Raw genomic sequence first — 14,568 nt, forward strand, 5'->3', positions numbered from 1 at the left:
TGCCCCCATGGTGCCAGATATGCCCCCACAGTGCCAGATGTGCCCCCACAGTGCTAGATATACCCCCACAGTGCCAGATACACATATGCCCCCACAGTGTAGATATGCCCCCACAGTCATATAATCATAGTCCCCATTCCCCTCCCAGCACATAGCCATAGTCCCCTCCCAGTAAATAGCCATAGCCCCCACCTCCCCAAGCGATAGCCGTAGTCCCCCCAGCACATAGGCATAGTCTACACCTCTCCCAACACAGTCATACAGTAGTCCCCACCTCCCTCTCATCATATAACAATAGTTCCCTGCCAACATAGATAGACATAGTCCCCCTCCCTGCACATAGCCTCTCACCTCCCCAAGCACATAGCCATAGTCCTCATCCCCATCCCAGCACATAGCTGTAGTCCACCCTCAGCACATAGTAGTAGTCTCCCCCACTCCCTGCACATACATAGGCTCACCACACAGCACATAGCCCTAGACACCATCCCACAACATCCCAGCAGATAGCCGTAGTGTCTGGCAATACCTGCTGTGCCGAGCTGCCTGGGATGGAGGGAGGAGGATTGCTCTGCAGGCAGGAGCTGGTGCCGGTGTCCGGTACCACACCAAATTACTTGAAGAAACGGGAAAAAACTACAGCTCCCAGCAGCTCCCGACAGCAAGGGTTGCTGGGAGTTGTAGTTTATTTTCAGTTTCTTCCCTGTAGTGCATTGCGGTGTCGGACACCGGTGCCAGCTCCTGCCTGCTGAGCGATCCTCCACCCTCCATCCCAGGTGTCAAAGTCAGAAAATATCTCTATACACACTGCCATATTTGCACCTCATTCAGGTCCGCGCTGCGCATGCGTACGCTCTCCCGTGAGTGCGCATACTCACAGTCGCGGGCACCCGCAGGCGCACGGTATGCGTATTTACGGTAGAGTTTATGTGATCGTAGCGTGCGACTCAATCGTTACATATTTTCACTATATAATGTATTTTGTAGATCATGGTCCCTTTGATAGATTCTGAAAGTTTAGTTAATATAGCATGTTCCTGGACAGAGAGATTCCTCTTTGTATTGTACGAAGGGTCCAACAGGGGTCATACAGTGGTGTTTGGTACCCATCGGAAGAGTATTTAAATAGCAATATTCCGGCGTTGGTTTGGAGCGGATTAATCGCTCGTGCGAATAGTTATGGACATAAGAAGTTTATGTCCATTTACTATCATTTGTTCTTACTTAATCATGCGGCGGGAAACCCAGTATCCCACCCACCTGAACAGTTGGAAGCAGTCACAGCCCACCTGTATGAATCAACCTATGACCTTTTGTTATAATGCGAAGCCGAATTCCTGTGTCCAATGAACAATGGGATTGTAGGGACCATTGAATTGTATTGTGTGTGGGGCATAAATAGGCAGGCCGACCATATCCAGTTCACTCTCTTCAACGGTTCTCATTGCTGATAATCGGGAGCTGGATATCGAGGCGCATGCGATCGTTTCCCCTTGTGCGTAAGTGTTTCTCCGCAATCATATTGATCTTCTTGTTATTCTGAGCCATTTCTCTCTCTCTCTCTCTCTCTTTCTCTCTCTCTCTCTCTCTTCTCCTCTTTCTCTCTCATTTTTCCCTTAAATAGTAATTGTATTGTATTGTAATTCCTGTGTAGTTATCTGGTTAGGTAGTCTATGTTATATTGTAGTGTATGACTTGTATTGTGTTTAATTCTTTTGCAAGTATATCATTCATAATATATATATTAGGCGTTGGACCCTGAGCACGGTATCTGTGTATTTCTTATAGTGTTAAGTATTCTCAGAGCGTCGGTGACGCTCGAACAGCTTTAAAGGTAATAAGGTTATTCTGTGTTGCATTTACACTCTAACATTACACTAAGGTTTTACTGCACAACACACTGTTTATGGTTTAGATATAAAGGTTTAATATTATGAGCGTCAGCGCCGTTGGTGATCTCCTCGTGGTCCCGAGCGTCCGCTACGCTATAGCGAATCATTACGTTAGTCAGCAGCCAATAACGTGCCTGCCTGTGATCTCTTGGCCGTGAGCGAACGTGACGCTTGAGCGTCTCGACTACGGCTAAGCGATTGTTACGCAACGAGCGTACCCTTACGGTACTTCATACGTAGATAGCGTACAGTGTTCTTAGACCTCATAAAGGATATTATATACGATAAATATTTAGCTTTATCACAGGCAATGCACACACAGCTCGGCACAGCAGATATTGCCAGACAATACAGCTTAAGGGAATCCACCCATTGGCCGAGGGTGGCACCATCGGGTGGCGCCCCCTGCTCGGCTGGCACCCCTGGCGAGTGCCATCCTGGCCAATGGGTAGATACACCCCTGCACCTGTCATACCTCACACCTCCCAGCAGCTCACACCTGTCATACCTCACACCTCCCAGCAGCTCACACCTGTCATACCTCACACCTCCCAGCTGCTAACATCTGTCATACCTCACACCTCCCAGCTGCTCATACCTATCATACCTCACACCTCCCAGCAGCTCACACCTCCCTGCTGCTCATACCTATCATACCTCACACCTCCCTGCTGCTCATACCTGTCACACCTCACACCTCCCTGCTGCTCATACCTATCATACCTCACACCTCCCTGCTGCTCACACCTGTCATACCTCACACCTCCCAGCAGCTCACACCTGTCATACCTCACACCTCCCAGCAGCTCACACCTGTCATTCCTCACACCTCCCAGCTGCTAACATCTGTAATACCTCACACCTGTCATTCCTCACACCTCCCAGCTGCTAACATCTGTCATACCTCACACCTCCCAGCTGCTCATACCTATCATACCTCACACCTCCCAGCAGCTCACACCTCCCTGCTGCTCATACCTATCATACCTCACACCTCCCTGCTGCTCATACCTGTCACACCTCACACCTCCCTGCTGCTCATACCTATCATACCTCACACCTCCCTGCTGCTCACACCTGTCATACCTCACACCTCCCAGCAGCTCACACCTGTCATTCCTCACACCTGTCATACCTCCCAGCTGCTCACACGTGTCATACCTCACACCTCCCAGCTGCTCAAACCTGTCATATCTCACACCTCCCAGCAGCTCACACCTCCCAGCAGCTCACACCTATCACCCCTCACACCTCCCAGCAGCTCACACCTATCACCCCTCACACCTCCCAGCTGCTCACACATGTCATACCTCTCCCCCCCCAGCTGCTCACACCTGTCATACCTCACACCTCCCAGCAGCTCACACCTGACATACCTCACACCTCCCAGCAGCTCACACCTTTCACACCTCACAGCTGCTCACACCTGTCATACCTCACCCCCTCAGCTGCTCACACCTGTCATACCTCACACCTCCCAGCAGCTCACACCTCCCTGCTGCTCATACCTATCATACCTCACACCTCCCTGCTGCTCACACCTGTCATACCTTACACCTCCTAGCAGCTCACACCCGTCATATCTCACACCTCCCAGCAGCTCACATCTGTCATACCTCACACCTCTCAGCAGCTCACACCTATCACACCTCACAGCTGCTCACACCTGTCATACCTCACACCTCCCTGCTGCTCATACCTATCATACCTCACACCTTCCTGCTGCTCACACCTGTCATACCTCACACCTCCCAGCAGCTCACACCTGTCATTCCTCACACCTCCCAGCTGCTAACATCTGTCATACCTCACACCTCCCGGCTGCTCACACCTGTCATACCTCACACCTCCCAGCAGCTCACTCCTATCACACTTCACACATGTCATACCTCACCGCCCTCAGCTGCTCACACCCGTCATACCTCACACCTCCCAGCAGCTCACACCTGTCATACCTCACACCTCCCAGCTGCTCACACCTGTCATACCTCACACCTCCCAGCAGCTCACACCTCCCAGCAGCTCACACGTGTCATACCTCACACCCCCCAGCTGCTCACACCAGTCATACCTCACACCTCCCAGCAGCTCACACCTATCACCCCTCACACCTCCCAGCTGCTCACACATGTCATACCTCACCCCCCCCAGCTGCTCACACCTGTCATACCTCACACCTCACAGCTGCTCACACCTGTCATACCTCACCCCCCCCCAGCTGCTCACACCTGTCATACCTCACACCTCCCAGCAGCTCACACCTGACATACCTCACACCTCCCAGCAGCTCACACCTTTCACACCTCACAGCTGCTCACACCTGTCATACCTCACCCCCCCAGCTGCTCACACCTGTCATACCTCACACCTCCCAGCAGCTCACACCTCCCTGCTGCTCATACCTATCATACCTCACACCTCCCTGCTGCTCACACCCGTCATACCTTACACCTCCTAGCAGCTCACACCCGTCATACCTCACACCTCCCAGCAGCTCACACCTATCACACCTCACAGCTGCTCACACCTGTCATACCTCACACCTCCCTGCTGCTCATACCTATCATACCTCACACCTCCCTGCTGCTCACACCTGCCATACCTCACACCTCCCAGCAGCTCACACCTGTCATACCTCCCACCTCCCAGCTGCTCAAACCTGTCATATCTCACACCTCCCAGCAGCTCACACCTCCCAGCAGCTCACACCCGTCATTCCTCACACCTGTCATACCTCACACCTGTCATACCTCACACCTGTCATACCTCACACCTATCACACCTCCCAGCTGCTCAAACCTGTCATATCTCACACCTCCCAGCAGCTCACACCTATCACCCCTCACACCTCCCAGCTGCTCACACCTATCACCCCTCACACCTCCCAGCTGCTCACACATGTCATACCTCTCCCCCCCCAGCTGCTCACACCTGTCATACCTCACACCTCCCAGCAGCTCACACCTGACATACCTCACACCTCCCAGCAGCTCACACCTTTCACACCTCACAGCTGCTCACACCTGTCATACCTCACCCCCCCAGCTGCTCACACCTGTCATTCCTCACACCTCCCAGCAGCTCACACCTCCCTGCTGCTCACACCTGTCATACCTTACACCTCCTAGCAGCTCACACCCGTCATACCTCACACCTCCCAGCAGCTCACATCTGTCATACCTCACACCTCTCAGCAGCTCACACCTATCACACCTCCCAGCTGCTCACACCTGTCATACCTCAAACCTCCCTGCTGCTCATACCTATCATACCTCACACCTCCCTGCTGCTCACACCTGTCATACCTCACACCTCCCAGCAGCTCACACCTGTCATACCTCACACCTCCCAGCAGCTCACACCTGTCATTCCTCACACCTCCCAGCTGCTAACATCTGTAATACCTCACACCTGTCATTCCTCACACCTCCCAGCTCCTAACATCTGTCATACCTCACACCTCCCGGCTGCTCACACCTGTCATACCTCACACCTCCCAGCAGCTCACTCCTATCACACTTCACACCTCCCAGCTGCTCACACCTGTCATACCTCACCCCCCCCAGCTGCTCACACCCGTCATACCTCACACCTCCCAGCAGCTCACACCTGTCATACCTCACACCTCCCAGCTGCTCACACCTGTCATACCTTACACCTCCCAGCAGCTCACACCTCCAAGCAGCTCACACCTGTCATTCCTCACACCTATCACACCTCCCAGCTGCTCACACGTGTCATACCTCACACCCCCCAGCTGCTCACACCTGTCATACCTCACACCTCCCAGCAGCTCACACCTGACATACCTCACACCTCCCAGCAGCTCACACCTTTCACACCTCACAGCTGCTCACACCTGTCATACCTCACCCCCCCAGCTGCTCACACCTGTCATACCTCACACCTCCCAGCAGCTCACACCTCCCTGCTGCTCATACCTATCATACCTCACACCTCCCTGCTGCTCACACCTGTCATACCTTACACCTCCTAGCAGCTCACACCCGTCATACCTCACACCTCCCAGCAGCTCATATCTGTCATACCTCACACCTCCCAGCAGCTCACACCTATCACACCTCACAGCTGCTCACACCTGTCATACCTCAAACCTCCCAGCTGCTCACACCTGTCATACCTCACACCTCCCAGCAGCTCACACCTCCCAGCAGCTCACACCTGTCATACCTCACACCTCCCAGCAGCTCACACGTGTCATACCTCACACCCCCCAGCTGCTCACACCTGTCATACCTCACACCTCCCAGCAGCTCACACCTCCCAGCAGCTCACACCTATCACCCCTCACACCTCCCAGCTGCTCTCACACGTCATACCTCACCCCCCCCCCCAGCAGCTCACACCTGTCATACCTCACCCCCCCAGCTGCTCACACCTGTCATAACTCACCCCCCCAGCTGCTCACACCTGTCACCCCTCAGACCTCCCAGCTGCTCACACATGTCATACCTCACCCCCCCCAGCTGCTCATACCTATCATACCTCACACCTCCCTGCTGCTCAACCTGTCATACCTTACACCTCCTAGCAGCTCACACCCGTCATACCTCACACCTCCCAGCAGCTCACATCTGTCATACCTCACACCTCCCAGCAGCTCACACCTATCACATCTCACAGCTGCTCACACCTGTCATACCTCACACCTCCCAGCTGCTCACACCCGTCATACCTCACACCTCCCAGCTGTTGTTGCGGCGTCAGGATGAGGTTGGGCACAGGACTGTCCCTTGGCTACGGGCGGTGGAGGCCAGATTGGGACAAATCTGTTGCCATACGGAAGGAGGGTCAGAGCTCCCAAAACAAGGCTGCCCCACAAATATCAGGACCGCTGGGGAGCAGATATCTACCTGTCAATCTAATATCTATCTGTGGGGGGGCATTAATCACAAATAAAAATATAGCAATTTACTTAATATCCTCATTAAAAAAAAAAAGTAAAAATGTATCAGTAAACACAATAATTGGATGATGTTTATCGGTGCGCTGCCGCCAGTCATTAGTCTAATCTAACCAATGAGGAAGATTATATATACACCGTACACCGTATATATGAATAAAGGTAAATCATCATTTGTTCCCTCTTACACTGGAGATTATACAGGACGTGCGTGTTCTGGAATTACCTGTCCACAGGTGTTTTTATATGATTGATTATTGGATGCTGGAGGTGTACGTAATACCTCATCTGAAAATACGTAGCCCTTTGAAAAGCCCCTCTGAAGAAGCGGCGAGAGGTGTGGCTGAGAAACGCGTAAGGTGCGTGTGGCTGATCCCTCCGGGTCCCTGCCTGTTACAGAGGGCGAGATGCGGGATGTACTAAAGGGAAAATGCAGTAAAACCACCGTTTGAAGACCCGGGCGCTGGGTTTTCGCCACCGAGGGTATCGCCATCTTTTTATGGTGATACCCTATAGAAGCCTATGGCCATTTTTTGCACTCGCTGCTGCTGATCGCCACACCCGCTCACCAGCACCGCACCCACCACCCCCACCTGTGTCAGGTGCCACTCCCCCGCAGCACAGCCGTTTCTGCTTCCGGCTGCAGGGGGAGAAGGAGGAGCCGGGGACTCGCAGTGCACGTCACATCCCGGGGCTGGGAGGTGACGGACCCCACAGAGACCCCCGGCACACCTTCTGACAGGTATCGCAGGGGTCTCTGTCACCGCATGTGTTTGTACATATGCAATTGGCAGCGCTGCGGTGAGCAGCGAGGGCCGGCGATGTATTTTAATACATCCTGCCCAGAGTGTATTTGCCCGACCGCTGGATCGCTTGAACTGCTGCGCTCTCCCTCCCCGCCATATCATGTGGAACATCTATACCATACCTCCCAACAGCATTGGAGGAGGATGCAGGACTTTTGCGCGGTCTATGGAAAAGGGGGCGTAGCTTCGTGGGAGGTCTGCGATCACAAGCCACGCCTCCCAACTGCCCCCACCGCCACCGCGGGACACTGCGGCCCACGGGTGGGACAGCGGGACAGTCCCAGAAAATCGGGACAAGGAGGTATGCTATACCAGAGTGCTGGACCCCGGCCGGCTGTCTTTCCCGTGGTTAGATCTCCTCGCAGGGCAGGCTGAGCGCGGGGCAGGCCTGGTTGTTGCTCCATCACACTGGGCGGCCCCTGGCACAGGGGGTACAGGCCTGGTTCATTGTGGGTCACTAAATAATGCAGATGCAAGTTCATTTGTGTTTATTTGCGATCGCAAATCTACTAATAGACACAACACACTCGCACAACGCAAACTCGCAATAAAAAACCTCAGTACACAAAAGAGGCGGCACCCGGAGAACCTGGGAATTCAGCCATCGAGTGTTAGCAACTTTTCTAATGTCCGCTATTAAGCCCTGTCCCCCGTTATCTATCTGCGACCTTTTTTTGGTTGGTAAATGTTCTAAGTTGTCGCAGTTGGTGATCTGGAACACGTGCACTGTGATGTTTGCTAAAATTCAGCAATTGTGCGATTATTTGCAGCTGATACTGAATCAGGCCCCGTAACCTCCAGCATTACCGCACACTCTCCCATGGCAGCGGAATGATCAGAGTTGCTGACCGGCCACATTCATTGTTCTAGTTCTGTCGATCGTCCATTTATTGTGTCTAATTTACATTTCTCTGAGAATATTTAATAAATTGTTATATTGTTGTTTGTGGGTTCTGTAATAATGAATATTATAATTACAGGTATCACTTTTCTCAGACACGTCAGAGGTGATCGTTAGGGCCGGCGGCTCTGATGAGATTTGCACAAGTGATCACTGGGCTAATAATTGATAGAATATCATTTACTCATTTTTACACTTATCTTTGCGCCTGATTATATGAATTGTGTTTTTTTCCTTTAGTAATTTCCAGTAGGACCTAGACGCAATGTTAGCGCCAAAGATTGCATTGCAGGATGCGATTTTACCAGAGCCACGTATTAACCGGCACCCGCGGCGAAAGGGGCTTCAAAAGGAGCCGCCCTGCGACGTGCTCAGTATGCGCTGCCGGGGGTCCTGCATACTTATATGTTGTGCTCCTGATGATGCGTTTCTCAGCGTGCTGTGACATCATAGCCCTGCCGCCTCTGCGTTACGCTGCGATTCATGGCATAACACCATGGGGGAGGGGTCCCATGATGCAATTCTCAGCGTGCTGTGACATCATAGCCCTGCCGCCTCTGCGTTACGCTGCGATTCATGGCATAACACCATGGGGGAGGGGTCCCATGATGCAATTCTCAGCGTGCTGTGACATCATAGCCCTGCCGCCTCTGCGTTACGCTGCGATTCATGGCATAACACCATGGGGGAGGGGTCCCATGATGCAATTCTCAGCGTGCTGTGACATCATAGCCCTGCCGCCTCTGCGTTACGCTGCGATTCATGGCATAACACCATGGGGGAGGGGTCCCATGATGCAATTCTCAGCGTACTGTGACATCATAGCCCTGCCCCCGCTGTGATCATGTGACACTGACCTGCTGACCGCACAGTAAAATACACCACATAAGGCTCCCGAGCGAAGACATCTGGCCTGGACGGGTGGCTGTCCTCATATTTGTACTGGTCCCGCACTGAGATGGTGTCTGACCTTAGGGGAAAGAGGAAAACGTGAAGAAATGTAATAAGAATATATATTACTTATATGGTTCCGGGTTTCCTCAGTGCTGTACATAGGGGTAACAGTAATGCGCCCTACACACTGTCAGATAATACTGAAAGATATGAGCGATCATTAATGAATGAGATACCGTTCATATCTGTCAGTGTGGAGGCACCAGCGATGAATGATACGCCTCCCTGCGCTCGTTTATCGCTGGTGCCCCGTTGCTTGTGCATGCAGGCCAATATGGACGATCTCGTCCATATTTGCCTACACCCATATGGAGCCGGGTGACGGGGGGAGTGAAGGAACTTCACTCCCCCCCCCCCACTGCCCCCCCCCCCCCCCCCGCGCGCGCCCGCCGCCGCCGGATCGCCCGTCGGCCGTATCTGCCGTCGGGCAGCTCGGCATCGGATCACAAAGTGTGTAGGGCCCTTAACACATACAACTAATTGCATAGCTACATCAGTCTAATACAGACATTTCCATGTATAAATAATGACATCATTTCTGTATTGTCGGAGAGGTCGCTGCTCACAAGAGCTCACAATCTATGGGTGGCCAGACAGAGGCAGGAGGGAGCGGAGATGGGGGCATTTCTGTATCATGGAAGTATAGCCGTGGAGGCTGAGGCTGGTGCACCAATGACACGCTACTGCCTGTGTTCCCGACATTCTCCTCTATCCCATCATCATCTTTATCAGTATATAATGCAGCGTTGCATAGAATCAGAGCGGAGGGGAATTTGGGGATGTGCTACACTGTGTCCTGGGTGACATTGGGCCTAAATCAGACCTGATCGCAGCAGAAAATGCGTTAGCAGTTGGGCAAAACCATGTGCACTGCAGGGGGGGGGGGCAGATGTAACATGTGCAGTGCAGGTGGGGCAGATGTAACATGTGCAGTGCAGGTGGGGCAGATGTAACATGTGCAGAGAGAGTTAGATTTGGGTGGAGTGTGTTCAAACCGAAATCTAAAGTACAGTGGAAAAATAAAGCAGCCGGTGTTTTCCCTGCACATAAACAATATAACCCACCCAAATCTATATCTCTCTGCACATGTTACATCTGCCTCCCCTGCAGTGCACATGGTTTTGCCCATTAGCTAACAAATTTGCTGCTGCGATCAGGCCTGAATTCCCCCCATTGTGCATTACACAATCACACACTGATGCTCATTTGGACTTGTCACAATCAGCCCCCCGGATGGTCTGATAGTACATGCTGTGTCCTATAGACGATACTCTGCAGATGTGCGGAGCCGCAGCTCATTACTCCTCATTGATCTGGAATACTAATCTCATCTTCATTACATATTACCCCTGCCTCGTACTACGAGGAAGCCCCTGTCCCACCATCACCACCGTGTAACAGGCTCTGTGGTCATCCATATGTATACAGGGCCCGGTACCTCTAAGCACCCCACCCACACTTATCTGCAGGTACCTCATAGGAAGAGTGCCGAGTATACGGTCAGTGCACCAGGCTGCTGTGTATGATTGTGATGAAGTCACTAACACCCTATTATGAGACTCACTTGTACAAGAAGACGTATTGCTCGGTGTAAGACTTCCGGCCAAGTGGTGGACTGCTCACAGCCAGGAACAGGTCCTGTGGACTATGGGGCGAAAGTCAATACAAAAAGAGATTTACACTTCCACAAACTCTTCCAATCCCTTCTACCCGACCCCCTCGTCTACCTCTTCCATTCACCTCTTTCCTGAACCGCTTCCATTACCTATACCTCAACCTCTTTCACTCTCTATAACACCTTCCTGAACCTCTTCTTCTCCATATACACCCCGCTCTGATTCTCTTCCACTCCCTATATTTATCTATTCCTCATCCTCTTCTACTCCATATATCCACCTATTCCTCAACCTCTTCCACTCTATATTCACCTATTCCTCAACCTCTTCCACTCTCTATATTCACCTATTCCTCATCCTCTTCCACTCTCTATATCCACCTATTCCTCATCCTCTTCCACTCCCTATATCCACCTATTCCTCAACCTCTTCCACTCTCTATATCCACCTGTTCCTCATCCTCTTCCACTCTCTATATCCACCTATTTCTCATCCTCTTCCACTCCCTATATCCACCTATTCCTCATCCTCTTCCACTATCTATATCCACCTATTCCTCAACCTCTTCCACTCTATATACACCTATTCCTCAACCTCTTCCACTCTATATACACCTATTCCTCAACCTCTTCCACTCTCTATATCCACCTATTCCTCATCCTCTTCCACTCCCTATATCCACCTATTCCTCATCCTCTTCCACATCCTCTTCCACTCCCTATATCCACCTATTCCTCATCCTCTTCCACTCTCTGTATCCACCTATTCCTCATCCTCTTCCACTCCCTATATCCACCTATTCCTCATCCTCTTCCACTCTCTATATCCACCTACTCCTCATCCTCTTCTACTCCATATATCCACCTATCTTCCACTCTATATACACCTATTCCTCATCCTCTTCCACTCTCTATATCCACCTATTCCTCTTCCACTCCCTATATCCACCTATTCCTCATCCTCTTCCACTCTCTATATCCACCTATTCCTCATCCACTTCCACTCCCTATATCCACCTATTCCTCATCCTCTTCCACTCTCTATATCCACCTATTCCTCATCCTCTTCTACTCCATATATCCACCTATCTTCCACTCTATATACACCTATTCCTCATCCTCTTCCACTCTCTATATCCACCTATTCCTCATCCACTCTCTATATCCACCTATTCCTCATCCTCTTCCACTCTATATACACCTATTCCTCACCCTCTTCCACTCTCTATATCCACCTATTCCTCATCATCTTCCACTCTCTATATCCACCTATTCCTCTTCCTTTTCCACTCTCTATATACACCTATTCCTCATCTTCTTCCACTCTCTATATCCACCTATTCCTCATCCTCTTCCACTCTCTATATACACCTATTCCTCACCCTCTTCCACTCTATATACACCTATTCCTCGTCCTCTTCTACTCTATATACACCTATTCCTCGTCCTCTTCTACTCCATATATCCACCTATTCCTCATCCTCTTCCACTCTATATCCACCTATTCCTCATCCTCTTCCACTCTATATACACCTATTCCTCATCCTCTTCCACTCTATATACACCTATTCCTCATCCTCTTCCACTCTCTATATCCACCTATTCCTCATCATCTTCCACTCTCTATATCCACCTATTCCTCATCCTCTTCCACTCTCTATATCCACCTATTCCTCATCCTCTTCCACTCTCTATATCCACCTGTTCCTCATCCTAATCTACTCCCTATATCCACCTATTCCTCATCCTCTTCCACTCTATATACACCTATTCCTCATCCTCTTCCACTCTATATCCACCTATTCCTCATCCTCTTCCACTCTATATACACCTATTCCTCATCCTCTTCCACTCTATATACACCTATTCCTCATCCTCTTCCACTCTCTATATCCACCTATTCCTCATCCTCTTCCACTCTCTATATCCACCTATTCCTCATCCTCTTCCACTCCCTATATCCACCTATTCCTCATCCTCTTCCACTCTAGATATCCACCTATTCCTCATCCGCTTCCACTCTCTATATCCACCTATTCATCACCCTCTTCCACTCTCTATATCCACCTATTCCTCATCCTCTTCCACTCCCTATATCCACCTATTCCTCATCCTCTTTTCCTTTCTCTATATCCACCTATTCCTCATCCTCTTCTACTCCATATATCCACCTATTCCTCATCCTCTTCCACTCTATATACACCTATTCCTCATCCTCTTCAACTCCCTATATACACCTATTCCTCATCCTCTTCCACTCTCTATATCCACCTATTCCTCATCCTCTTCCACTCCCTGTATCCACCTATTCCTCATCCTCTTTTCCTTTCTCTATATCCACCTATTCCTCATCCTCTTCTACTCCATATATCCACCTATTCCTCATCCTCTTCCACTCCCTATATCCACCTATTCCTCATCCTCTTCCACTCTATATACACCTATTCCTCATCATCTTCCACTCTCTATATCCACCTATTCCTCATCATCTTCCACTCTCTATATCCACCTATTCCTCATCCTCTTCCACTCTCTATATCCACCTATTCCTCATCCTCTTCCACTCTCTATATACACCTATTCCTCATCCTATTCCACTCTCTATATCCACCTATTCCTCATCCTCTTCCACTCTCTATATACACCTATTCCTCATCCTATTCCACTCTCTATATCCACCTATTCCTCATCCTCTTCTACTCTCTATATACACCTATTCCTCATCCTCTTCCACTCACCATATATCCACCTATTCCTCATCCTCTTCTACTCTATATCCACCTATTCCTCATCCTCTTCCACTCTCTATATACACCTATTCCTCATCCTCTTCCACTCACCATATATCCACCTATTCCTCATCCTCTTCAACTCCCTATATACACCTATTCCTCATCCTCTTCAACTCCCTATATATACCTATTCCTCATCCTCTTCCACTCTCTATATCCACCTATTCCTCATCCTCTTCCACTCTCTATATCCACCTATTCCTCATCCTCTTCTACTCCATATATCCACCTATTCCTCATCCTCTTCCACTCCCTATATCCACCTATTCCTCATCCTCTTCTACTCCCTTTATCCACCTATTCCTCATCCTCTTCAACTCCCTATATCCACCTATTCCTCATCCTCTTCAACTCCCTATATACACCTATTCCTCATCCTCTTCAACTCCCTATATATACCTATTCCTCATCCTCTTCCACTCTCTATATCCACCTATTCCTCATCCTCTTCCACTCTCTATATCCACCTATTCCTCATCCTCTTCTACTCCATATATCCACCTATTCCTCATCCTTTTCCACTTCCTATATCCCCCTATTCCTCATCCTCTTCCACTCTATATACACCTATTCCTCATCCTCTTCCACTCTCTATATCCACCTATTCCTCATCATCTTCCACTCTCTATATCCACCTATTCCTCATCCTCTTCCACTCCCTATATCCACCTATTCCTCATCCTC

The 14,568-nt window shown here is 50.3% G+C and overlaps 1 protein-coding gene across 1 annotated transcript in view; it reads right to left on the minus strand.

Moving 5' to 3' along the window:
• Positions 1-14,568, minus strand: part of LOC134948065 (deoxyribonuclease-1-like) — a 186,248-nt gene that overhangs the window by 141,107 nt on the left and 30,573 nt on the right. The window contains exons 3-4 of the mRNA XM_063935822.1: positions 11,042-11,122; positions 9,381-9,493 (exon numbers count right to left, since the gene is read on the minus strand). Coding sequence (XP_063791892.1) covers positions 9,381-9,493; positions 11,042-11,122 — 194 coding nt within the window. The remainder of the gene's footprint in view (positions 1-9,380; positions 9,494-11,041; positions 11,123-14,568) is intronic.

This window comes from Pseudophryne corroboree, chromosome 8 (genome assembly GCF_028390025.1).
Source record: "Pseudophryne corroboree isolate aPseCor3 chromosome 8, aPseCor3.hap2, whole genome shotgun sequence".
In the NCBI taxonomy this organism is placed as follows: Eukaryota; Metazoa; Chordata; class Amphibia; order Anura; family Myobatrachidae; genus Pseudophryne; species Pseudophryne corroboree.